The sequence below is a fragment of the Schistocerca americana genome, chromosome 1, assembly GCF_021461395.2.
Source record: "Schistocerca americana isolate TAMUIC-IGC-003095 chromosome 1, iqSchAmer2.1, whole genome shotgun sequence".
Taxonomy (NCBI): Eukaryota; Metazoa; Arthropoda; class Insecta; order Orthoptera; family Acrididae; genus Schistocerca; species Schistocerca americana.
Window position 1 is genome coordinate 220284032 of NC_060119.1, and position 26677 is coordinate 220310708.

General features: G+C 44.4%; 1 protein-coding gene across 1 annotated transcript in view; it reads right to left on the reverse strand.

Moving 5' to 3' along the window:
- LOC124622679 (maltase 2-like) overlaps positions 1-26677 on the reverse strand; it is a 106973-nt gene that overhangs the window by 39031 nt on the left and 41265 nt on the right. The window contains exons 2-4 of the mRNA XM_047148472.1: positions 22066-22245; positions 18272-18435; positions 8308-8433 (exon numbers count right to left, since the gene is read on the reverse strand). Coding sequence (XP_047004428.1) covers positions 8308-8433; positions 18272-18435; positions 22066-22245 — 470 coding nt within the window. The remainder of the gene's footprint in view (positions 1-8307; positions 8434-18271; positions 18436-22065; positions 22246-26677) is intronic.

Below are 26677 nucleotides of genomic sequence, written 5' to 3' on the forward strand. Positions count from 1 at the left end.
TTCCTCTCTTCTCTTTCCCCACGAGGAGATCATTTTAACTAGGATGCGTATTGCGCACTGTCTTTTTAGCCATAGCCATTTCTTAGGTGGTGCTTCCTACCACTTTGTGCACTTTGAACTCAACTTTTGACGGTCCGCCATTTCCTGATGGAATGCACTTCTTTTAACCGCTTACGTTCTCGTTTGTGTTTGCCAAAAAAGGTTAAAATTGTGTGAATTCCTGTGGGACAAAACTGCATAGGACATCGGTCCCTAGGCTTACACACTACTTCAACTAAGTTAAACTAACTTATACTAAGAACAACATACACACCCACGCGAAGCTCCGCCGGGAGTGGCCTTGTGTTTGCCGTCTGAGTTACCGCCGTTTTAGCGAACGACACGCGGGCTGTCGACCGCGTTTTACTTTTTATCCGTCGTAGCAATATGGCGAAAGCCATTTAATTTTTAGTTCTGGACCTCCGTTTCGCTATGACGTATTTTACAGAGCTTTCTCTACATCCCTGTTTTCAGCTGTCTTCTCTTCTGTCGATTGGGATTGACGTGCAGTCGTTTTTAACGCCTCTCTTTGTCTTCGTGTTCTACAATTTTGACATGGGCGCGTGTGACCTACAAAATGTGCCCTAAAACAAAACGTTTGGCCACGCCATCTCTGGTGGGCCGCTTGAATTTGTGCTCGACGAACTGATTGGCTAACTTCAACGCTAATTAACTCGAAAACGGCGCAACATATCGAATTTTTTTCTTACCTGAGACATCGTTACAAGCCTTAGAGATTGTGTCTGATCGCCCAGTATAGTTATCATATTTATAGAAACTTCTGTATAGCGATTTGTGATGTTTCTTGTCGTAATCGGATCATTTTACTTTTAATTTAACTGAAGACGCGCAACTTGTTAGAACGGCCACCCTGTCATCCTGTAACATGTGGCCTCATTCGGATGCAGTATGGAGGACATGGGGTCAGCACACGGCTCTCCCCGCCGTTGTCGACTTTGTAGAGCTGTCACGTAATTTCTAAATTGGCATCACGAGGCTGAGTGCAACCCGTTACGGTCCTGCCACCAAGGAAACATACCTGGCAGTAATGGGAACTGAACCCGGATCCTCCAAAAGGCAGTTATTCACGCTGACCTCACAGCTACGGTGTAGAGTTTTATTTAGACTGATTTTTAATCATTGTGTTCACGTGTGTTTGTGTTTGTGTGTGTGTCCATCAGCGCTTCACGTTGTGTTTGAAAGTAATTAATTTGGAATATAGAGCAATACGCTATTAATATGAAATTTAATACACTATGCTCATAAAACGTTAAAGAAAATTTATCTGGCTGTAAAAATTTTCGCTCATAGTGCATAAGATAAAAAAGAAGAGCTGGATTACCGTTTGGTAGGCTAGTCTCCGAAATAATGCTTAACAACGTATTCCTGAATTACGAGATAGTAAATTCTAATAAGGTCAGTTTTACGTTTTAAGTTGAACGTCTGTGTGTGTGTGTGTGTGTGTGTGTGTGTGTGTGTGTGTGTGTGTATCTGAGTTTGTGTATCGATACATGCAGGCTGGTTAATTACTAAACACCCAAATTCCTCAAATGTAGTAAAAAGAACATATTACGCTTTGACATTATTCATGCTACCAGTGAATCAAAAGTAAATGTTTTTTTGACTTATGTTCCGTAAGTGCTGCTAGTTTTAAATAAAAATTCTCGTATAAAATACAAGTGCTCTAGGAGTAACGATTTTGGCTTAGATTTAAAATATGTTTTGTTCCCTGTTAGACATTTTATGTAAATGGACGAATGATCAGAGACTGAACACTGTTGCCACTACTACTACTACTACTACTGCTACTATTACTATCATTATTATGCACATCCTTACTCTAGAAATGTGACTCACAGTACACGTTGGATGAATACAGTTGGTTGCCATATGTTAGTGGAACGAGAAACATATCCCTCGTTACGAACTGTAGAGCTCGTATCTCTCACCATTCCATGTCACTTTTATCTCTCACTGTCAACATAGTAAGAAATATTCTTCCTTACACTTTGGAATCGTACATTGTGTTCTTATGGGAACGAAGTTCGTTGCGACAGTACACTTGTATGAGATATTGTCCATATTTTTGCCAAGTCCACTGATAATAGAAATTCTCACTTATTTTTAAGGGCTTCCCCACTCTTCAGAAGTTATCCTGTATTCCAATTCGCCGGCTCTCACCATCATGGCAGTCTCACTCTTTCAAGATCTCTCTTCCGCATCATTCCAATTACCCCCTCTCTCCATGTTAGGTTTAGCAGTCCACGCTTCCTCCTTCCTGGTGGCGACCATTCCAGGATTCCTTTTGGGCATCGTCCTTGCCCCATTCGGCGTACGTGGTCATGCCACTGAAGAGCTCCATTCTCAGTTCTTTGCACCACTGGTCGTTCCACATGCTTTATCTTTCTTAATTTCCTCATTTCTTCTCCGCTCTGTCCTGGATATCCTGTCTGCCTTCCTTGTTCCATCCATCTCTACTGCCTGTACTCTGCTTCTCTGTCACTGCCCCATGGTCCATCCTCCTGCACAGTATGTTAGTATAGTTTCCACTACCGTTTTCAGAATCCTCTTTTCTGGTTTTTTTTCCGGCTCCACAGAACTCCATATAGCATTTTCATTGGTCCTCTTGCCTGCTGAATCCTGTGATCCACACCCGCTTCACAGGTTCCCGAGGAATGGATAATCGATCCTAAGGTCCGCCCCGATAACTGAATGGTCAGTGTGACGGACTGCCGTCCTAAGGGGCCCGGGTTCGATTCCCGGCTGGGTCGGGGATTTTCTCCTCTCAGGGACTGGGTGTTGTGTCGTCTTCATCATCATTTCATCCCCATCCGTCGCGCAGGTCGCCCAATGTGGCGTCGAATGTAATAAGACCTGCGCCAAGGCGGCCGGACCTGCCCCGTAAGGGACCTCCCGGCCAATGACGCCAAACGCTCATCACATCGATCCTAAGTATTTAAACTACTTTACAGCTTTAAGAGTTCCTTGCGACACTGTTATATCCCCTCCATCTCCTCCCACAACTAGATATTCTGCTTTGCTTATACACTCCTGGAAATGGAAAAAAGAACACATTGACACCGGTGTGTCAGACCCACCATACTTGCTCCGGACACTGCGAGAGGGCTGTACAAGCAATGATCACACGCACGGCACAGCGGACACACCAGGAACCGCGGTGTTGGCCGTCGAACGGCGCTAGCTGCGCAGCATTTGTGCACCGCCGCCGTCAGTGTCAGCCAGTTTGCCGTGGCATACGGAGATCCATCGCAGTCTTTAACACTGGTAGCATGCCGCGACAGCGTGGACGTGAACCGTATGTGCAGTTGACGGACTTTGAGCGAGGGCGTATAGTGGGCATGCGGGAGGCCGGGTGGACGTACCGCCGAATTGCTCAACACGTGGGGCGTGAGGTCTCCACAGTACATCGATGTTGTCGCCAGTGGTCGGCGGAAGGTGCACGTGCCCGTCGACCTGGGACCGGACCGCAGCGACGCACGGATGCACGCCAAGACCGTAGGATCCTACGCAGTGCCGTAGGGGACCGCACCGCCACTTCCCAGCAAATTAGGGACACTGTTGCTCCTGGGGTATCGGCGAGTACCATTCGCAACCGTCTCCATGAAGCTGGGCTACGGTCCCGCATACCGTTAGGTCGTCTTCCGCTCACGCCCCAACATCGTGCAGCCCGCCTCCAGTGGTGTCGCGACAGGCGTGAATGGAGGGACGAATGGAGACGTGTCGTCTTCAGCGATGAGAGTCGCTTCTGCCTTGGTGCCAATGATGGTCGTATGCGTGTTTGGCGCCGTGCAGGTGAGCGCCACAATCAGGACTGCATACGACCGAGGCACACAGGGCCAACACCCGGCATCTTGGTGTGGGGAGCGATCTCCTACACTGGCCGTACACTACTGGTGATCGTCGAGGGGACACTGAATAGTGCACGGTACATCCAAACCGTCATCGAACCCATCGTTCTACCATTCCTAGACCGGCAAGGGAACTTGCTGTTCCAACAGGACAATGCACGTCCGCATGTATCCAATGCCACCCAACGTGCTCTAGAAGGTGTAAGTCAACTACCCTGGCCAGCAAGATTTCCGGATCTGTCCCCCATTGAGCATGTTTGGGACTGGATGAAGCGTCGTCTCACGCGGTCTGCACGTCCAGCACGAACGCTGGTCCAACTGAGGCGCCAGGTGGAAATAGCATGGCAAGCCGTTCCACAGGACTACATCCAGCATCTCTACGATCGTCTCCATGGGAGAATAGCAGCCTGCATTGCTGCGAAAGGTGGATATACACTGTACTAGTGCCGACATTGTGCATGCTCTGTTGCCTGTGTCTATGTGCCTGTGGTTCTGTCAGTGTGATCATGTGATGTATCTGACCCCAGGAATGTGTCAATAAAGTTTCCCCTTCCTGGGACCATGAATTCACGGTGTTCTTATTTCAATTTCCAGGAGTGTATTTATTCTAAGCCCGACTCGTTCGAATGCTTCCATCAACTTCTTGATCATAAATTTTACATCCTTCGCCTTAGTGCAATCTGTACCTGATCATCAGCAAATAATAATGAGTAGATAGTAAAATGCTGGAAAGGAAACCACATACCTCCACATGACTGATTCCATAGTTCCAATACATACTGCTTATGTAATTTAAACAGGATCGCTGACATATTGCTGCCCTGTCTAAGTCCTTTCGACCTTTGGAATGTCTCGCTTAACTTTCTCTCTACTTTAATTGCTGGGTAAGATTGGTGGCATATACTTTGAATTAGGTATGTCTCTTGTGCTTCTACATCTATATACTCCATCTCTTCCCATAGTTCGTTGATGGATACGGAATCGTACGCTCTTTCTAGATCCAAAAATATTAGATGTGTTTCTTAACCCTTAGAATACACCTTCTCACTTACTTGTTTAAGGCTGAAAGTATGATCCATAGCTGAAAGTACAATCCACACAAGATCGTCCACTAGAAAACCCGCCTGTTCCTCTCGCACCTTTCCATCTCATTCTCCAACCTGTCTTTCAGTATAACGCTAAAAAGTCTGCTGATGGAAGCCATATCACTAATTGCTCTATAACTATTTGGGTGCTACTTTTTTGCAGATAGCAGATATGTATGATACACACAACTCTCTTGGTACGTATTTCCTCTCCCTCCACCATCTATCTGACTGAACAGTTTATACCTGTCTCACCATTTGAGGGTACCCATATTTCCACAGTTCCATCAAAACTCCTCCCGGACCACTTGCCTTTCCATTTCTTGCCTTTTTCAGCATCTCTTTTACCTCTTCCTCTAGTACAGGTTCTACATTACCTACTGTACTGCATTCGTTGTAGACTTTCATCACGTGGTCTCTTCTTTTTCTACTAGCTGTTCTTCAAAGCGCTTTTTCCAGTGTCCAGTAGATATAGGCTGTATTGTGGGTGCGAGATTTCTAGCTATTGTCATCTTCCTTATCATCCCCCCATCCCCTATCTCCTCTTTACACTTCGTTGTTACTTTCTTAGCGATCATTTTATATACCTTGTACCCATCCCAGTCCTCTTCAGTACCAGAGCTTAACTATACATGATACAGTTTATTCGTTTCCTCATCCACGTCTAACAACTCCGTAGTCACCCATTCATTTCTTACACGTCTCTCCCTTTCCCTTCCTAAAGCCTCCTCCCGTGCTTCCTTGACTGTCTGTTTAGGGAAACTGTACAGCTCATTAGCACTCCAATCTTTGTCCACTGCATTCAGTCTTAGATTTAATCTTTCCTGCCACAAACTTTTCACACTTGCTTCATGTAGCAGATGTATCGTATGTTTTGAATCCTATATAGTTCTACTTCCAGGATCTTCCCCTTTCTCCTTCTGCTCTGCTTCATCTTGGTCCAAATCCGAAAATCAGTTTCTGAAGTAACTATAAAATGATCGGAGCTAAACTCTCTTTTTACCCTTACATCTTGGACCTTAATTATCCGCTGCCTCCGCGCTATTAAATATATAATTGATTTTAGGTTCCTTGATAGATTATCCCAAGTGTACATATGTATTTCTTTATACTGGAATTGGCCATTCATAACAACACACTTCTGAACCATACAGAAGTTCATCAGCCTCCTTCCTTTATCATTTTCTGCGTCCTCTCCTCACGGTCCTGCAACGTCCTCATTTAATCTTATCCAATTCGTCCATTTAAGTCCCTCATTATTAACAATTCACGTCCATCTTGACATTCGTCAACCGCTTCTTGTAAGCCATCGAGAAAATCCTCTTTCTCGTCATTTGCATCTTCATTGGGCTGTACACCCCAGCTAATTTCAGTTTTATTTCACGAATTTTTATTGTTACATTGATTATCCTTTCATCCACTTCTTTCCAGTTAATTATTCCTTGTTTCGATTTTATTTTTATAAGAACTGCTACTCCAGATCTTGGTCTTTCAGCTTTTTCCACTCCACTCCAAAACAGAATGTAGTCTCCAATTACTTCTTCTCCAGATCGTTTTCTTTCGTTTCTGTCATTAAGAGGATCCCTATTTTCGGTACTTCCATTTCTTTAATTACATTCTCAACTTTTCGTGATAACCTCTGCACGTTCCATGTTCTACATATCAGAGTCCTTAATCTGAACCAGTGTCGATGCCTTTTGATCCATCCGACTGTTATATTATGTCTTGGAAACGTAGCAGAACCTGTCTTTACCGTGGTGGGATGCCGACCCCCTGCCAAACGTGAAGGACTGGAATTTTTCCTCAGGGTTTATCGCCCTAGGGCAGTTGCTTGCACTATGGGTAAGAATGCCGTCCTATCCTATGATACCAATCCAAGAAAGAAAAACTCAGGTCTGGATAAAGGAAAAGATGGTACGTTGTGAGACGCCGCCTTAAAGTAGCACTGTCCGTGCGGGTGAGAGGGATATAGCAGACGGTATACCGGCTGTAGTGCAGCTACCGACAGGGTGTCCAACGCCGGAGGGCCCTCTGCCGGGTGATGCAGGCTAAGAGCGTCTCACAACGTCCCATCAATAAAACTTCTTTCACAGAAAGAAATGACTGTCGTCATGCTGCCAGAGATTATGTCAGTATCTGCAGTGCTAATGGTGCTAGTTGATACGTAAATTGCTGAGAGGCTGTAGAGAAATATGCTGAGTTATTTATGCATCAAGTGCGCCACTAGCATCGCAGACATCAACATAATCTTTGTCAGCATGACGAATGACGACACCCAATTTTTTCTGACGAAAAGGCAGGAGATTTTCACCGTAAGCTCGAATCTTTACTGTAATTTGAAGTGGAAAGAAATCCTAGAATGCTATATACATGTTTATGTCGTCAATCACCCTTAACTTTGTTTTATGTTTAGTTGTAACTTTCTATATCCGTAAGAAAACAAATAAAGTAGTTATTTCGTCAGTATCTGTCACGTTGAGATTATTTTAGCTTTATGGTAAGATAAAGTGTGAAACAGCTACCAACCACTGAACTGATGGTATTTTATGCTTACTTGTTGTCATGAGATGGCTACAGTACATTAATGAGAGGAATTACTGATATTCTGTTGCAAGTTTTATAGCTCTATGGCGCAAACTATTTTAAACGGTAAAGACTTAAGATGGAATTGAAGATCATAGCTGAATTTAAGGTAAAAGGAACAGTGTAAACATTTTTCCCACAAACTTAAAGGAAAATCTGCCAGGTTTCCCCAATATTTTGCGCTTTTACTTAGCAAAAAATGTGATTTTCGGTCGGTTTACAGTGTATTAGTCACTTGTAGCGGTACAGTCACAAAATGTTTCAACCCCAGGGGCCAGGTTCGCAAATAGAAACTGATGAGAATGGTCTCACTTTGTCACGAGTTATTTGTCATTACATCCCATAAAGTCTCTTATTTCATGTTATGCGTCGTATAACTTACATCCTACATTATCCATAAGACGGCAGAAACTGAACAGAAATGCAGTATTAAATAAATAATAATAACAAAAAGTCTTCATTCAACCACTTCTAACTACTGTTTTAATTCTATTTGGTAATGAGACTACACGGAAGACTGATATTCAAGAATGTATGGACGGAAGTTTTATGGACAGCTGCCCTCGTACATAAGTTACGTTTGCTAATATCTCTTGCAACAAATCTTACCCCAGAAACGTTTATTACGACAATTGGATTAATTTCTACATCGACACTTAGTACCGGCGAAAGTGTCAGTTCGCTCTGTATTTCAGACACGTCGGTCGTTCACAAGACACTGTAGTGCTTACCTTCATCTGGAGGACCACTCCGTCGTCGCGGTAGTTGAGGTCCGGCTGGTTGACGGTGAAGGAGTGCAGGTAGAACTGCTGGCGCTCCTCGCTCCACTCCCACGCAGACCCGCGGAACAGGCTCAGCTGTGAACAGCACACAACATGCTCAGTCAGATGCCACTAGCGGAAGACCATGTTACACATTATGTTAAGATATGCAGCAATGCTACTGACGGAAAAAAGATAATTCAAGGAGCGAAAATGTCTTAAATTAACTATCTGATCAAAAGTATCCGGACACCCTTTTGTAACGCGGAATTGAGCGAAAGATGTCACGAGAGCTGGACCTGCCCGCATAAAAATTAGGCTGTAAGTATTGTGTTGGCCGGCCAGAGTGGCCGAGCGGTTCTAGGCGCTACAATCTGGAACCGCGCGACCGCTACGGTCGCAGGTTCGAATCCTGCCTCGGGTATGGGTGTGCGTGGGTCCTTAGTTAGGTTTAAGTAGTTCTACGGGATTGATAACCTCAGAACTTGAGTCCCATAGTGCTCAGAGCCATTTGAACTATTGTGTTGACAGTATGCAGAGAAGACCCAAAGAAACTGGTACACCTGCCTAATATCATGTAGGGCAACTGCAAGCACGTAATAGTGACGCAAAACGACCTGGAATGGACTCGACTAATGTCTTAAGTAGCCCGCCCGGCTAGCCGCGCGGTCTAACACGCTCCCTCCCGAGCGGGAAGGCGTGCTCGTCCCCAGCAAGAATCCTCCCGGCAGATTAATGTCGAGGTCCAGTGTGCCGGCCAGCCTGTGGATAGTTTTTAGGCGGTTTTCCATCTGCTTGAGCGAATGCAGGCTGGTTCCCCTTATTCCGACTCAGTTACACTATGTCGCGATAGCTGCACAAACACTGTCTCCACCTACTTGTACGCCATAATTACTCTACCATACAAACATTTGGGGTTACACTCATCTGAGATGAGACGTTCCCGGGAGGGCCACTGGGCAGTGAACCGCATAATAACCCTGCATTCGGTGTGGGGTGGCGGTGGGGTAGGCGGAATGCTGTGGCCTGTTGTGGGGTTGTGAACCACTGAGGGCTACAGCGGGACAAACCACTCCGTCGTTTCTACGTCCCACGTTCAAAACACAACACACAATGTCTTAAGTAGTGCTGGAGGGAATTGATACTATGAATCCTGCACGGCGGTCCATAAATCCGTAAGAATACGAGCGGGTGGAGATCTCTTCTGGACATCACGTTGAAAGTCATACCAGATATGCTCAATAATGTTCATGTCTGTGGAGTTTGGTGCCAGAGGAAGTGTTTAAACTGAGAAGAGTGTTCCTGAAGCCAATCCGTAGAAATTCTGCACTTGTGGGGTGCCGCATTGCCCTACTGGAATTGCTGTCGAAATTCACAATGGACATGAATGGATGCAGATCATCAGACAGCATGCTTGAGTACGTGTCACCTATCAGAGTCATATCTAAACGTATCAGGGGTCCCATATCACTCCAACTGCACACGCCCCACATCATCACAGACCCTTTACCAGCTTGAAAAGTCCTCTGTTGACATGGATGAAGTTTTCTCCATACCCGTACACGTCTATCCGCTCGCTACTATTTGAAACGAGAATCGTCCGACCAGGCAATATGTTTCAAGAAGCACAGAAGATCGTCTGTGAAGTTTGAAAGGTAGGAGACGAGGTACTGGCAGAGATGAACCTGTGAGGACGGGTCGTGAGTCGTTCTTGGGTAGCCTCAGATGGTAGAGCACTTGCCCGCGAAAGGCAAAGGTCCCGATTTCGAATCTCGGTCCGGCACACAGTTTTAATCTGTCTGGAAGTTTCAGGTATGCTGTTGTGTTCCGTGTTTGTATGATGTAACAAGCATCTGTGAGCAATATGTATAAGGACATGGCCTTTTGGACAATGTTTTACGCTTTTAAATATTTAGCCATGACAAACGTTTATAATATGCTGAGTTTTAGCCACTTGACACCTTGCGCGTGATGTTCAGCACAAAATGAATATCTTTTACAAGATGTTAAAGATCTGAAGATGACTGCAATGACTGCTGAAACCGGTCTTCTTGAATTTAAAAAATTTATGCGATCCTAGCTTTTGAATGGTTTTTAACAGTTAAAACTGATCATCCTTCAATACTCTGAAAATTGTGCTTAAGAAAACGCCAAATGTGGAAGAGTATGAACACATTTTCTCTGGTTTCGGCTCTTGAGAAAGAATGAGCTGCCATTCCTCCATAGACATTCATATATACCTTTGCAACTGTCCCCAATAAGCGTTCAAGCCGCCGTAAAGGCGAACGCTGTTCACACCCCATACTAATGTTCATTAGCAGGTATACAGATAATTTTGATCAGCTAGTGAATGTCATAATCTGGCAGGCTTTGAAGTTTAAAATGGTGTCTATCACATATACGAGGGAGAGTCAAATGAAAACCGTAAATAATTTTTTAAATACTATTTATTGTGCAGAAGTGGTACAAAGCTGTATCACTTTTCAACATAATCTCCGCCACGCTCAATGCAAGTCCTCCAGCGCTTACAAAGTGCATAAATTCTTTTAGTAAATAATTCGTTTGGTAGTCCGCGCAACCACTCATGCACCGCGTGGCGTATCTCTTCATCAGAACGGAACTTCTTTCCTCCCATTGCGTCTCTGAGTGGTCCAAACATATGGAAATCACTTGGGGCAAGGTCTGGTGAGTATGGTGGATGAGGAAGACACTCAAAATGCAGGTCTGTGATTGTTTCAACTGTTGTACGGGCAGTGTGGGGCCTTGCATTGTCATGTTGCAAAAGGACACCTGCTGACAGCAATCCACGTCACTTTGATTTGATTTCAGACCGCGGATGATTTTTAGGAGATCTGTGTATGATGCACTGGTGACAGTGGTCCCTCTAGGCATGTAATGCTCCAAAATAACGCCTTTTTCGTCCCAAAAGAGAGTCAGCATAACCTTCCCTGCTGATGGTTCTGTTCGAAACTTCTTTGGTTTTGGTGATGAGGAATGGCGCCATTCCTTGCTCGCTCTCTTCGTTTCCGGTTGGTGGAAGTGAACCCAGGTTTCGTCCCCATTAACGATTCTTGCAAGGAAGCCATCATCTTCTCGCTCAAAGCACCGAAGAAGTTCTTCACAAGCATCAACACGTCGTTCTCTCATTTCAGGAGTCAGCTGCTGTGGCACCCATCTTGCAGAAACTTTGTGAAACTGGAGCACATCATGCACAACGTGGTGCGCTGACCCATGACTAATCTGTAAGCATGCTGCAATGTCATTCAGTGTCAATCGGCGGTTTTCCTTCACTATGGGTTCAACTGCTGCAATGTTCTGTGGAGTCACAACTCGTTGTGCCTGACCTGGACGAGGAGCTGAAGTCAAGCCATTTGCGAACTTCCTACTCCATTCGTAGACTTCCTGCTGTGACAAACATGCATCACCATACTGAAACTTCATTCGTCGATGAATTTCAATAGGTTTCACACCTTCACTACTCAAAAACCGAATAAAAGAACGCTGTTCTTCCCTGGTGCAAGTGGCAAGTGGGGCGGCCATATTTATACTGTACTGCGACGGTATGTGTGCATCTGCACAATTCTGTCACCTATAGGACATTCTGCACGCTGTTTGTAGCACGCTCACCAACTTACAGGATAACGGCGAGAAATTTCGATTTGTTATTGCAAATTTAAGGTTTTCGTTTGACTCACCCTCGTACATTATTGTAAAACATAATAGATATTATACATCAGATTCATGGCACTACACATCTATAACTGCTGCTTTACACAGTCAGTGACAAACTATCTGCCTGACATGGCATCGTCAAGCCCACAACGGAACTACTAAGTTACGTGTCATGCAAGTTGCTCATGCACGGGCTTCAATTCTGATACGTTGTGGTTCACGTCGTTTATTACTTGATTTATACCACACACTGCTTTTAGACACCTTTAATGCTATGTATTTACGTGCATCGATAAGCTATTGTCTGTCTCAAAGAGCTTTAGTCACTTATCCGTCTAATCTTTGGACGGGAACTGCAAGACATGACTTAAGCAACTCGCCTCAACTCTGACGAGAGCCAGCCGACAGAAACGCCTGGCTGGCGGAATCGGTTAGTGACTGCTGCATAGTAAATGGGCAAACCACGTACACTTTTCTTCCGATTGGTTCTGTGAGGACGTGTCGAGCAGTTAAAAACCATGCAACAGTCAAGATCGCATAAGAATTTCTTTGTTTACGACGATGTGTTTCAACAGACTTAGCAGTCATCTTCAGGACTTAAAAAACTCTTTTTTTGATAAAACATGTTCATTTGCGCTGAACCTCATTTTTTGTCATCGGTAAAATATTTAAATACATACAGCACCTTCTGAAAAATGGCTGGCTCTGAGCACTATGGGACTTAACATCTGTGGTCATCAGTCCCCTAGAACTTAGAACTACTTAAACCTAACTAACCTAAGGACATCACACACATCCAAGCCCGAGGCAGGATTCGAACCTGCGACCGTAGCAGTCCCACGGTTCCGGACTGAGCGCCTGAACCGCTAGACCACCGCGGCCGACTCTGAAAAATGCCATGTCCATATACATATTGTTCACAGTTGCTTATTACATCATACAAACACGGTACACAACAGCACGTCTGGTTACACATGCTGGACATATTCTGTTTAGTGAAGACGCCTTGCCTTGGGACAAAGAAATGGGCATGTTCAACCGACATCGTTCAGGATTACGATGAGACAATGGCCTCCTTGCACTGCATATGTGTAGGGCTGCCTTGTGGAACATCAGATTTATTTACGCAATATATTTAGCAGTTGCATTTAAAACAGGCAACATTAGTTGTTAGTTCGAGTTCACAGTTTCGTTAGAACGTATAGGAATCAGTCTCCAAATTCTGTTCAGTCATCTGGGCTTCTAAGTTGATTACCTCATTGTTTTTCCATTCATTAAATAATGTAATGGGCGTTAGTACCAATACGGGGCGATATTCCTTGTCTTTTGATATGTATGGTCATGTAAAGTCACATGGGCCGCACAGGAATGCACTTATATCTCAAACATGAGATTTCTTTATTCGTTTTCCGAACAATAGATGTTTATTTTTTATAATCAGATATTCTTAGAACTTGCTTTTCACTCCTCTGATCTTTATTCAAATCTTTACATGAGTTCATTTAAGAACTAATTTCTTGAAAGAACTACTTTTCACTGTATTTTAAACAGGGAGGGAATACATTGCCTTCAGCAGCGATGGCACTTTTTTTTTATGAAACTTAAAAGCTAAGTTAGTTCGTGGAACTTCATGGCACGTCGTTGAAGCAACGGAGACTTCGATATTTTTGCTATCACACTAGAGAAAATCTTTCCAGTTTATTAGGTTCTGCAGAATATAGGGTGCAAACAGATTTGTATTGCACGAATTACAGCTGCAAGATGTATGTAATTCATAGTATGTACAACAGATCTGTTCTAAGGGTTACTGTTTCAGTCTCGTCTTGGTTTGCCTTACATTAAATCCCCCTTTATTTATTCCACTGCCCTGTGAGAAATTTCTTTGTTACTATGAAATCTTCACCAAAGTTAATCAGATTGCGTTTGTTTGCTTATGGGTCAGATGTCTTACAAATGCAAATTTTTCCTGACCGTGGGTCACAGTCTCTTATGACCTCTCAGGCAAAAATATAAAGTGGCAAGCCTTCTTAAGCCAGCACAAATTACAAAGGGCGACGTCGTGAACTGCTCTCACTTCAGCCCCTTTAGTTTCGTTATGTTCCGATAGGTGCTGGCGTTTACATAGCCTTGAAAGTGGCATCTGTAACAGAAGTGCTTTTCAGGCAGAGAGAGGTTATTGAGTTTCTTTTGGCGGGAAACCAGAGCATTGCAGATATTCAGAGGCTCTTGGAGAATGCCTACGGAGAACTGGCAGTGAACAAAAGCAAGGTGAGTCGTTGGAGGAGGCGTCTGTCATCATGACAACAAAGTCGCGCGGAACTGTCCGATCTCCCGCAAGGCGGTCGGCCGCACATAGCTGTCACTCCTGCAATGTTGGACACTCTCATTCGAAAAATGATAATTAATTGAAACCTTCAGCTACCGACAGGTGTTGTTGGCATACCTTGATGAGGACAGCTGAAAATGTGTGCCCCGACCGAAACTCGAACCCGTTATCTCCTTCTTACATGGCAAACGCTCTATCCATCTGAGCCACCGAGGACACAGATGAATAGCGCGACTGCAGGGACTTATCTCTTGCTCGATGCCCGTGAGACCCACATTCCCAGCTGTCCACAATCTACATGTGGATCTCACGGAGATCGAGCAGGGGATAAGTCCCTGCCGTCAAGCTATTCATCTACGTGCTCGGTGACTCAGATGGATACAGCGTCTGCCATGTAAGCAGGAGGTATCGGGTTCGAGTCCCGGTCGGGGCACACATTTTCAGCTGTCCCCATCAAGGTAAGTCAGCAACACCTGTCGGCAGCTGAGAGTTTCAATTAATTACCATTTATTCTACAGAAGCTGCCTGGCCATTAATGGTACCTGTTCTTTCGAGAACAGTTACTATCTTCATATATACTCTCATTCGAGGTGATCGACGGATCACAATCAAACACCTCGCTGCACAAATGGACGTGTCTGTTGGTTGTGCTGTCCCGTTCGTCTATCAGTTGGATTTTCAAACATGTGTGCCTGCTGGGTCCTCGCCGCCTAACAGAAGACCTTAAAGAGCAACGAAGGACCACATGTGCGGAATTGCTTGCGCGCTACGAGACTGATCGTGACAATTTTTTGTCGAACATGAAACATGGGCTCATCACTTCGAACAAAACGGCAATCCATAGAGTGGGGCCACACCACTTCTCCTCCGAAGAAAAAGTTCAAAGCCACACCCTCAGCCGGCAAAGCCATGGGGACAGTACGTGGGACTTTGAAGGGGTTATTCTGTTTGATGTCCTCCCTCAGCGTGCAAGCAATAACACTCAAGAATGAGATTTTCACTGTGCAGTGGAGTGTGCACTGAGATGAAACTTCATTAAAACTGTGTGCCGGACCGAGACTCGAACTCGGGACCCTTGCCTTTCACGGACAAGTACTGTACCATCTTTTTTTTTCGTTGTTGATCGTTGTGTTTGGTCGTTGCGGACGTCACATGACATCCGGTCAAGTTCGTTTTGTCGATCTTTCCACTCAGTCTTTTTATTACAGAGGTCAATCGGCTCTCTGACCGAAAACGCTGAGCTACCGTGCCGGCGTCCATCTGAGCTACCCAAGGACGACTCACACCCCGTCCTCACAGTCTTACTTCTGCCAGTACCTTGTCTTCCACTTTCCAAACTTTACAGAAGCTCTCCTGCTCAGATGGTAGAGCACTTGCCCGCGAGAGGCAAAGGTCCCGAGTTCGAGTCTCGGTCCGGCACACAGTTCTAAAAGAAATGTTCAAATGGTTGTGAAACCTTATGGGACTTAACTGCTAAGGTCATCAGTCCCAAAGCTTACACACTACTTAACCTAAATTATCCTAAGAACAAACACACACACACCCATGCCCGAGGGAGGACTCGAACTTCCGCCGGTATCAGCCGCATAGTCCATGACTGCAGCGCCCTAGACCGCTCGGCTAACCCCGCGCGGCACACAGTTTTAATCTGCCAGGAAGTTTAATAACACTCAAGTGTATTGCGCGACCCTCAGGAAGTCGAAGAATCGACTTCAGCGTGTTCGTGGCCACAAAAATGCAAACGAACGTCTCCTCCTCAACTACGAGGCAAAGCCTCTCACAAGTCCGCGCACTCGAGAGGATTTCACACAACTTCGATAAACTGTTCTTCCTCATTCACCCTACAGCTCGGATCTCACAAATTCCAGCTCCCAAAATATTTGGCCCCATGAAGAATGCACTCCGCGGAAAGTAGTATGGGGGGAAGGGGAGGAGGCTTGGAGGGGTGTTATTGATACAGAAAGACGCTGGCTCTGACGACGATCAGTAGAATGTTACCATGATGCGGGCATATATATATTGAAAAATAGTGTTTCGTAGGCAAATGATTGAGGAATAATACCGGGTGATCAAAAAGTCAGTATAAGTTTGAAAACTTAATAAACCACGGAATAATGTAGATAGAGAAGTACAAATTGACACACATGCTTGAAATGACATGGGGTTTTATTGGAACCAAAAAAACAAAGTTCACAAAATGTCCGACAGATGGCGCTGGACAGAAAAACGTCAATGACTGCGCACGACAATCGTGTATAAAAGGAGCTGTAAGGAGAGAATCAGATGCGCCAGCAGTCGTAGCATGGTGACGTTACCTGAAAAGGCGCTTTTAGTGAAGCTGTATTATCAGAATGGGGAATGTGCCAGTTCAGCGTTACGATCCTATCGCCATAGGATGGGGATTCGAACGGGTAAAGGTCCGTTGACAAACGCAGCTGTGGCGAAAATGATTTCGAAGTTCGAAGCCACTGGTTGTTTAGACGATAGGCGGCGTAGTGGCCGACCGAGCACAAGGCGTAATGCTGCTGAGACAGTTCAGGAAGAAATGAAGACCAGCGGGTTCGCCTATGCACGGGGAAGTCAGCGCAAGTGCAGTCGCACGTCGCACCGGCATTCCATTCACTGTTTGGTTGGCACTTAGGCGTACCCTCCGATGCTATCCGTACAAAATCCATCGGCATCATGAACTGTTACCTGGCGATTTACTGAAGCGGAGGGCATTTGCGATGTGGGCGTTTCAAAAGATGGCGGAAGATGACGATTGGTTGTGTAACGTGTTGTGGACCGACGAAGCTCATTTCACGTTCCGAGGGTCTGTCAACGCCCACAACTGCAGAATTTGGGCTACCGAAAATCCTGGAACTGTCGTGGAAACTCCATTGCACGACGCGAAAGTCACGGTATGGCTTGGATTTACCACATCTACCGTTATCGGGCCTTTTTTCTTCGAGGAAATGCGTGATTCTGGTTTTGTAACTGCTACTGTGACGGGTGAGAGGTACGCCGATATGTTACAGAATCGCATCATCCTCAGCCTGGCTGATAAACACCTGCTGGAACGTACGATGTTTATGCAGGATGGCGCTCCACCCCATATTGCTAGATGCGTGAAAGATCTCTTGCGCGCGTCGTTTGGTGATGATCGTGTGCTCAGCCGCCACTTTCGACATGCTTGGCCTCCCAGGTCCCCAGACCTCAGTCCGTGCTATTATTGGCTTTGGGGTTACCTGAAGTTTCAAGCGTATCGCGATCGACCAACATTTCTAGGGATGCTGAAAGACAACATCCGACGCCAATGCCTCACCATAGCACCAGACGTGCTTTACAGTGCTGTTCACAACATTATTCCTCGACTACAGCTATTGTTGAGGAACGATGGTGGACGTATTGAGCATTTCCTGTAAGGAACATCATCTTTGCTTTGTCTTACTTTGTTATGCTAATTATTGCTATTCTGATCAGATGAAGCGCCATCTGTCGGACATTTTTTGAACTTTTGTATTTTTTTGGTTCTAATAAAACCCCATGTCATTCCAAGCATGTGTGTCAATTTGTACCTCTCTATCTACATTATTCCGTGATTTATTCAGTTTTCAAATTTATACTGACTTTTGATCACCTGGTATAATGTCTTGGATTCCTGAATAAAACCAACTTACTTTCAGAAAAAATGTGTTGCTTTACTTATTGAACCCCCCTTGTATTTGTGCCTGAAAATGATATAGCGACGAAACTGCAATAGCACATATTAAAATACTGACGGCGAAAAGTGGGAATGACGTATGTCAGCAACAGTGATGTCGTCTAACAAAACTCCGCGCCATTTCCTAAATGTTTATTGGACTTAACAAATGAACGTTATGTACTAGTCTAGAGAACATTGACAGAACGAGACGCTAGTGAATCAGTAACGTGAGACCGCGTTTGGTGACGTACCCAGTTGGAAGGCACGTTGTAGCCGTGCGGGGCCGACTCGTTGCGCTCTCCCACGGCCCACACGTACCACTCGTCGTAGCCGTCCTCCCTCCTCAGGGACTTCTGGAACCACTCGATCTGGTCGCTCGTGTAGCTCACCACGTAGTCCATCACCACCTGCAGGCCTGCACACACATCTCCCTGTAGCCACCGCCGAACAATCTAAGAGCATGTCAGTTGATTCTGCCGTGGTCTTCCGTAGAACTACTATTAAGTTCGGAAACACAAAACTGTGGCTCGTCTGTCGCAGGCTTACGTGCCAACTTCCCATACAACATCCCTGGACAAAATATTAGTCACCCCCTTAAAAGAGTGTTGTGGTCGCTTTGGAGCGCTGTACATGGTACATCACTGGACGAAGTATTAGTCACCCTCTTAAAAGAGTGTTGTGGTCACTTTGGAGCGCTGTACATGGTGCAAAACTGGATCCAGAACTTAAGGGGGGTAGGGCGTCAAACAGGCTGAGTTGGAGCAGGAGAGGCACCACTGAACATTTTAATTTCCACTGTCTATACTTTTACAAATAAATTCATAAAACTTTGTCAGCATCACCGCGAAGGGTTCAGAATTCACACACTTAGCAGTGGAACTTAGAAAACATAAGAAATATATTTTTTTTTTTACATACGAAATTTCTTCATTTTATTCATTTACTAATAGCAGTATTTGTTGCTGTAGGTACACTTTTCTTCATAAGTAAGAGAGATTCTTCGATGATTTTTGCACAACATACAAACCATACATAAAGGTGTATGAAACTCTAGAATTTTCCAAATCTATTAACAACTGTGGTAAAAGTTAAGGTAATTAAGTACAAAATTTGTGTTTTTTCTAAACATGAAGTTTAAAATATAACAGTTCATTCGTTTTTTCATAAATTAAATATAGAGTTTCATACACCTGTGAGTATAGTATGTATGCTGTGCAAAATTCATCGAAGAATCTCTCTAACTTATGAACAAAAGTGTACCTATAGCAACAAATGCAGCCATTAGTAACTGAAAAAATGATGAAATTTCGCACGTAAAAAAATTTATTTTGTTATGTTTTCTAACTTCCACTGCAATGGGTGTGAAACCTGAATCCTTCCTGGTGATGCTGACAAAGTTTGATGAATTTATTTGTAAAAGTATAGACACTGGAAATTAAAATGTCGTGTGATGCCTCTCCTGCTCCAAGTTGGCCCGTTTGACGTCCTACCCCCCTTAATGTCACACTACACTACTGATCAGTCATGCCACTGAAGAGGTGTGTATCTAGCAGTCGACTATACAGAGTCGCTGCTGTAAGATGGGTTGTCTCGGAGACGTAAAAAACTAGCGCATGGGAGTTCTCGTGTATGGACGTGCTCTGTATCACATCGTGAATGAAATTGGACGATTTGTTGGTGTGTCAAAGCAGACTACAAAGAACAGTGTACTATTCGCAGCCCGTTAATACGACGTAAGAACAAAGAACAGTGGATGTAACCAACAGGGACTTGATACGAATGTTCCGGCTTGTCAATAAAATTGGTTTCAAACCCATCATAAACTCTTGCAGTCAATGAAAGCAGATCCAGCTCAACCAGTTTTTGAGCGAGCATTGGCATAGGAACTAGGTGCAATGGACATTTCGAGTTGAGCTTGTGACACAAGGCCCTTTCTCGTATTGACACATAAAGCTGGACGTAAAGCTACACAGAAAATGGACAACAACTGATCAGAGGCTTGTAGTGTGATGTGAAAAATCACGATTTTGCCTCTTTCCAAATGGTGCAAGGCGTCAAGTGCACTGGCGAACCAATGAGTCTTTTAACCCACTGTGTAGTTCAGACCGGAGATCACTATGTAATTTTTTCTGACACGCTTTTCGTGCCATTCTTGGGCTTACTCATTCAGAGTACAGTGGACATCAACCAGACTGTGCATTTCAAGTTTCTAGGTTACCCAGAGTTGTCCTTTCTTTTCCATCTTCATAATGAGTATGCTGTGGTCACTCCAGTCTTACAAGAACAGTGAGAACAGTGATGATGTTCACAGGGTAACATGCACTCGTTTCTGTTTACCGAGCACTCTGGTACCAAACCGCAGTTCGACTGGACCGCTAAATCCCGGATCTTAATCTCACAGATATTGTCTGAGACTACACTCTGAGAAAAAAAAAGCACAACACACCACGAAGGAATTATCAATATGGGACGGAAATCAGTAGATGCGATGCTCATGTACAGACAAAGAAATGATTAGTATTTCGGAAAGCTGGATGAGTTATTCAAGAGAAAGAGCGTAGCAAATTCAGCAAGTCAATAACACGTTGCTCCACTTCTGACGCTTATGCAGGCAATTATTCCGCTTGGCACTGATTGACAAGGATGTTGTGTGCTTCCTCAGGGATGTCGTGTCGAGTCCTGTCCAATTGGCGTGTCAGATGGTCAAAATCTCGAGCTGGTTGGAGGGCCCTACCCATAATGCTCCAAGCGTTTTCAACTTGGGAGAGATTCGGCAACCCTGCTGGCCAAGGCAGGATTTGGCAAGCACCGGGAGAAGCAGTAGCAACTCTTGCCTTGCGCGGGCGAACATTATCTTGCTAAAATGTAAGCCGAGGATAGCTTGCCATGAAGGAAACAAAACCGGGAGTAGAGTACCGTCGACCACTCTGCTGTAAGGGTGCCGAGAACGACAACCAAAGCGGTTCTGCTATGAAATGAAATGGCGAACCCGGACCATCACTCCTGGCTGTAGGATCACATGGCAGGCGACAATCAGATGGCATCTCACCGCTATCTGGGTGTCTCCAGACACGTCTTTGCTGGTCATCGGTGCTCATTTCGAAGCCTGACTCATCGCCGAAGACAACTCTACTCCATTCAAAGAGATTCAAGGCCGGACAGCGGTTGGACACCAGTCTGAATGTCGCCCGCCATACGGCATGACAACCAGAAGTGAAGGTCTTGAGCGATAGTTCTTTTCATAGAGGACCCCTTTGGTTGTCATTCGTGGCACCCATACAATACAGTGGTACGTCATTCTACTCCCGTTTTGTTGCCCTTCATGGCAAGCCATCCTTGGCTTGCATTTCATCATAATAACGGCCACCCGGATACGGCAAGGGTTTCTATTGGTTGTCTTTGTGCTTGCCAAACCAAACCTTAGCCTGCAAGGTCAATGGATCTCCACCCAACTGAGAACGTTTGGTACTTTGATGATCTAAAGCATCAATTAGACAGATTTTGGCACGATATCCCTCAGGAAGACATCCAATAACTCTGTCAATAAATACCAAGCCGAATCACTGCTTGCATAAGGGCCAGAGGTGGACGAACGTGTTATTGACTTACTCAATTTATGACGCTCATTCTCTTGACTAAATCATCCAGTTTTCTTGAAACTGCAATAATTTCTTTGTTTGTACATGGACATCACATCTATCAATTTCTGTCCCATTCAGATAATTCCTACGTGGTGCCTCGTGGCTCTTTTTTCCATTAGAGTGGCTTCAGCTGGATATGGTGTACCTGAAGAAACTTATGGACATTCTTCCTCGCCGAACTGAGACCATTACAGAGGGTTAGTGGCGGTGTAACACGGAACTAACGTGATGTTTTCTGAGGGTGACTAATACTTCATCCACTGTGCTTCAATACATAGTTAAAGACTTTAATTAATAGATATAGCGGCTGTTTAAGAACATGACATCAGATAACTATTGTGGTGATTAAAGCGTAAGCAAAACGTAAATGTACAGGACTTCCCAGAAAAGAGTCGACTGCTTACCCAGACTATGGGCTTTGTCCCTGAACTCATTGAAGTCATCCATCGTGCCGAAGACTGGGTCAATTTCGAAGTAGTTGGAGATGTCGTAGCCGAGGTCCACCATGGGCGACTGGTAGATGGGCGACAGCCACACGGCACCAACGCCCAGCTGCTGCAGGTACTCCAGCTGGTTGATGATTCCTGAAGCAGAGGCAGCAGTTGTAAGCATTTTGGCACTTCTCAATATGCGGCTTCTGTCAGTTTTTATTAGTGTCGTGTTTTGTTGCGGACTAGTCATCATGACGGACGGGCATCAATAGTACAGACTGCGTTCTGTACCGTTACCCAAATCCAGATCCCTGACTTTCGCAGACTTGGTTTTTTTCCTGTTGAGCTACCCTGAATGGCTTTAAGTGCCTACTCATATTCCACCACCAACCCTTCCTCGATTTTTTCGCTAACCTTAAATATAGTTTCACATTACCGCAGCACAGGACTGTTACTGGATTAAAAACTATTACTTGACAGAAATAATGTTAGGCTTAAGTGGGTCAGTAGGGTATTGACCTAAGTAAGCAAGTGTCCAGGTTTCATTCCCTTTCGCCCAAATAATAACCTAACAGGAGTGGATTAGTTTCTCTTTTGGTTCCATATCTTCATCTGTCGTTTACTCGATACAGCTAGTGCCCTACTTTTCACCCGAGGTACAAGAATCAACATCTTGTAGAAACTTTCTGGCACGACTTGGTGTTCATCAACTACAGTACTACGAAATTCTGCTCAAAAAAAAAAAAAGGTTCAAATGGCTCCAAGCACTATGGGACTTAACATCTGAGGTCATCAGTCCCCTAGACTTAGAACTACTTAAACCTAACTAACCTAAGGACATCACACACAGCCATGCCTGAGGCAGGATTCGAACCTGCGACCGTAGCAGCAGCGCGGTTCCAGACTGAAGCGCCTAGAACCGCTCGGTCACAGTGGCCGGCAGCTGAGGGAAGTTCTACTCTTGGCGTTGTATAGGGGAGAATCATGCAGTATCGGTCGGCTTACAGTACCGGCCATTACTGTGATTTCCCTTTCCGCATGCTTGTCGAATATCTTCTTCCCCCCTTTAGCACTTTTCTGCTCTGAGTGCTTGATGATGTTGCTGTAGCTCTTAGCGCACGGACTGTATTTTGAGGCCTGTGGTAACCGTTTTTAAGGCAAGTAATTAATTTCGTTGCTGTACTTCGGTTTTTAATGATACGTCAGATATGACATCTACCAAAAGTTTCATGATAATTTCTAGAAAATAAGGCTGTCTCTGAGCACTATGGGACTTAGCATCTGTGGTCATCAGTCCCCTAGACTTATAACTACTTAAACCTAACTAACCTAAGGACATCACACACATCCATGCCCGAGGCAGGATTCGAACCTGCGACCGTAGCGGTCACGCGGTTCCAGACTGAAGCGCCTAGAAGCGCACGGCCACATCGGCCGGCTAGAAAATAAGGTTCAATGTGACTAGATTCTGCTGGATGTTTGTCCTGCAGTACCGATCACCAGATTGTCTCTCTATACCGGGCAGAAGTAATTTCAATTTTTAAATTATATTTTCTTCTTGTCACTCCTTTTCAGATTGCAGTGAAGGAAAATGAGAAAAAATTAAGAGGAAAATGGAATGGAGAGTGCGTGAAAATGGCTGTGAGCAAGGTTGTGTCTAACAAAATGATGCATGAGGGAGGCAGCTAAAGCGTTCTTAACAACTAGAAGAGAAACAGATCGCCACCAAAGAGAAGAGATTAAAAGCAGAAAAAATAGTTTGAAAGAGACTCGAGAAAGCTGCACTTACGTCAAGTGTTCGAAAATAAAATAAAGACGCAAATGGTGACCATGGAAAGCTAATTACAAAGCGTCGAAGAAAACCGGAATTTTTGGAAATAATGGGTCAATAGAAGAGACTGAACGGTGCACTGTGTGCCTGAAGTCATCTGAAGAAGACTGTGTGCTGTGTACCAAGTCTAGAGGCTGGACATATGTTGGATGTGTAGATCAGGAGAATATTTTGTATATTATTTCCGATTTCTGTAAAACAATGATCTAAATATTGCGGATCTGAGATGAAATAGCAATAATAATTTCCAACGGTTATGTGCTCTATTATTATACAACAGTATCAGTGAATTGTATCATTAACAACTGCTATTACCACAGAAAAGACAATGGCCCATATTGCAAGACACATTCTACAAGCCTTGTAATTGTAGCTCTTTTACTTTCAATGTAATTAAATACTACAAATAAAAAACAAAAATCATTACACCGTGCTATTCACGAAACATGTGTGGATGTAAGAGAATAGTATATTAATATTCCGATTGATCACTACAGTTACTTAGTAAAATCAAAAAACTTAACCCGGCGTACACAGTAAACGCTATGGTAATCTTGTATCGGGGATACTACACAACTCTCCCTTACTCTGTGCGGTCTCCGTCAACATACGCGTCGATGTCCTGCTGTCATCACAGGAACAATCAAGAACACTCCGACGTTGTGATCGACTGTTCCCAGCCATATAGCCCCCACATTTATTCAGCGAGAATCTGCTCTCAGGCCGGAGTTTACGATAATAGCGGGCAATCCTTACCTTCCTGTATGTGAGGGCATTCAATAAAGCACAAATAGCGCAGTGGACTAGAATCCAACATTCTTACGGCGTTGTATTTCTTGAAGCAAAGTTTGTCTTGTACAAGATTACCATTGGGTTTACTGTGTAATCTGAGCGGGAATTGCACAGATTTAGTGGAATATATAAATACACCACTGTTCGGAAATTCACAATTCAGAAGCTGCGGACATATAATGGCAGCCAATCAGCAACGATTGCGCGGAAATCAGCACCGGTAAAGAGTCCTTCACAACACTTATTTAAGCTCAACACTCATTCACAAAACAATATGAAATTTTTGGTGGGCAACTTAATCATTCTTTCGACCATGTGGACTATCTGCTAATATTGGAAGCAGAAATTTCGATCATATTCTGTAAAACATGACTTTCTAGAAAAAAAAGGTGTTTAAATTTTGTTTTCATTTTTCCTTTTCATCTAAGGCTAAGTATACAATCACTGACTCAATACTTGTTAGAATGAAGTTCATTCTTGCTTCTTGTGTCTGCAGATCAGATACTAAGATCACACATCTCTTCAGGCGCCTTCCTTATAGATAAACATAATCTGATTTTATAAATGGTCATTGTGCCTTTAATTTCCAAGATAACAAATTCTTACATAATTAATTTATGCTAAAGAGATCCAATTAATTCGCAGATATGGCTGTCAGGCTAATTACTACAAGCTAATAAAAATATGCTACAGTGCACATACAATTTTGAAAGAGATTTTTTGGAAAGTGGTACGGGAATTTATTGTTTCCAAGTATGTGCAAATGGTTCAAATGGCTCTGAGCACTATGGGACTCAACTGCTGAGGTCATTAGTCCCCTAGAACTTAGAACTAGTTAAACCTAACTAACCTAAGGACATCACAAACATCCATGCCCGAGGCAGGATTCGAACCTGCGACCGTAGCGGTCTTGCGGTTCCAGACTGCAGCGCCTTTAACCGCACGGCCACTTCGGCCGGCCAAGTATGTGCATTGCACGACTGGAACTAAGGGTGAACAACGCAGCAAAACCCTTTAATGAGTTTTCTCTCGGTAGATCTAGTAATACATGTTCTATGGAAAAAGAAGCTCTTTTCGACTATGGAACTAGGCTTACTAAAAACAGATAATTGCCGTCGGGAACCGGTCGACAGCGAGTTGGTAGACATCGCCTACACTTCCATTTCGAAGCAGCTGTGGCTGGTGGTACACTTGACCCCACCAAGACTCCAGCGCAGTACAACTCTATGTCAAAGAGTTCTCCTGTCCTTACTCTTCTTTTCCGATATTTCTTTTAATGATAAATCCGAGAAGATGTTGTGATTGAGTGTGCCGGTCGCCCTTCACGCTGTCATCTCACAATCAGTGTCGGATAGAGTGATCATGCGCCAGTGGGAATACGAGTGACTGGTAGTGCTAAACAACAAACTGCGATCAGTAAAGTCAACCTCACGCCTGCCACGCCGATGGCAGAAAGTGTTGCTCACCGAGTGCAGAGAAGGACATTGTCCATTGACATACACTATCCTCTTCCAGAGCGACGATCCATCAATATGTGAATCCTGTGGAATACCACATTCCTTGCAACGTTGCAACGTATTTTTACTAACTTTCTGGAAAATTAAACTGTGCGCCGGACTGAGATTCCGATTAGGGACCTTTGCTTTTCGTGGGCAAGAGCTCTATCAATTGAGCTACCCAAGTACGGATCACGTCTCGTCCTCACAGCTTTAATTCCCAGAGCACCTCTTCTCCTACCTTCCAAACGTCACAGAAGTTTCGCAGGAGAACTTCTGAGAAGTTTGGAAGGTAGGAGATGAACTACTTGTGGAAGTAAAGCTGAGAGGTGGGGTCGTGTGTCACGCTTGGGTAGCTCAGTTTGCCAAGTATCTTTGGCACTGTCCTGTAGACGCACACACAACTGAGTTCCATACACATTATTTGTAAACAACGTCATAATGGTTTTATGAAGATTTATATGTT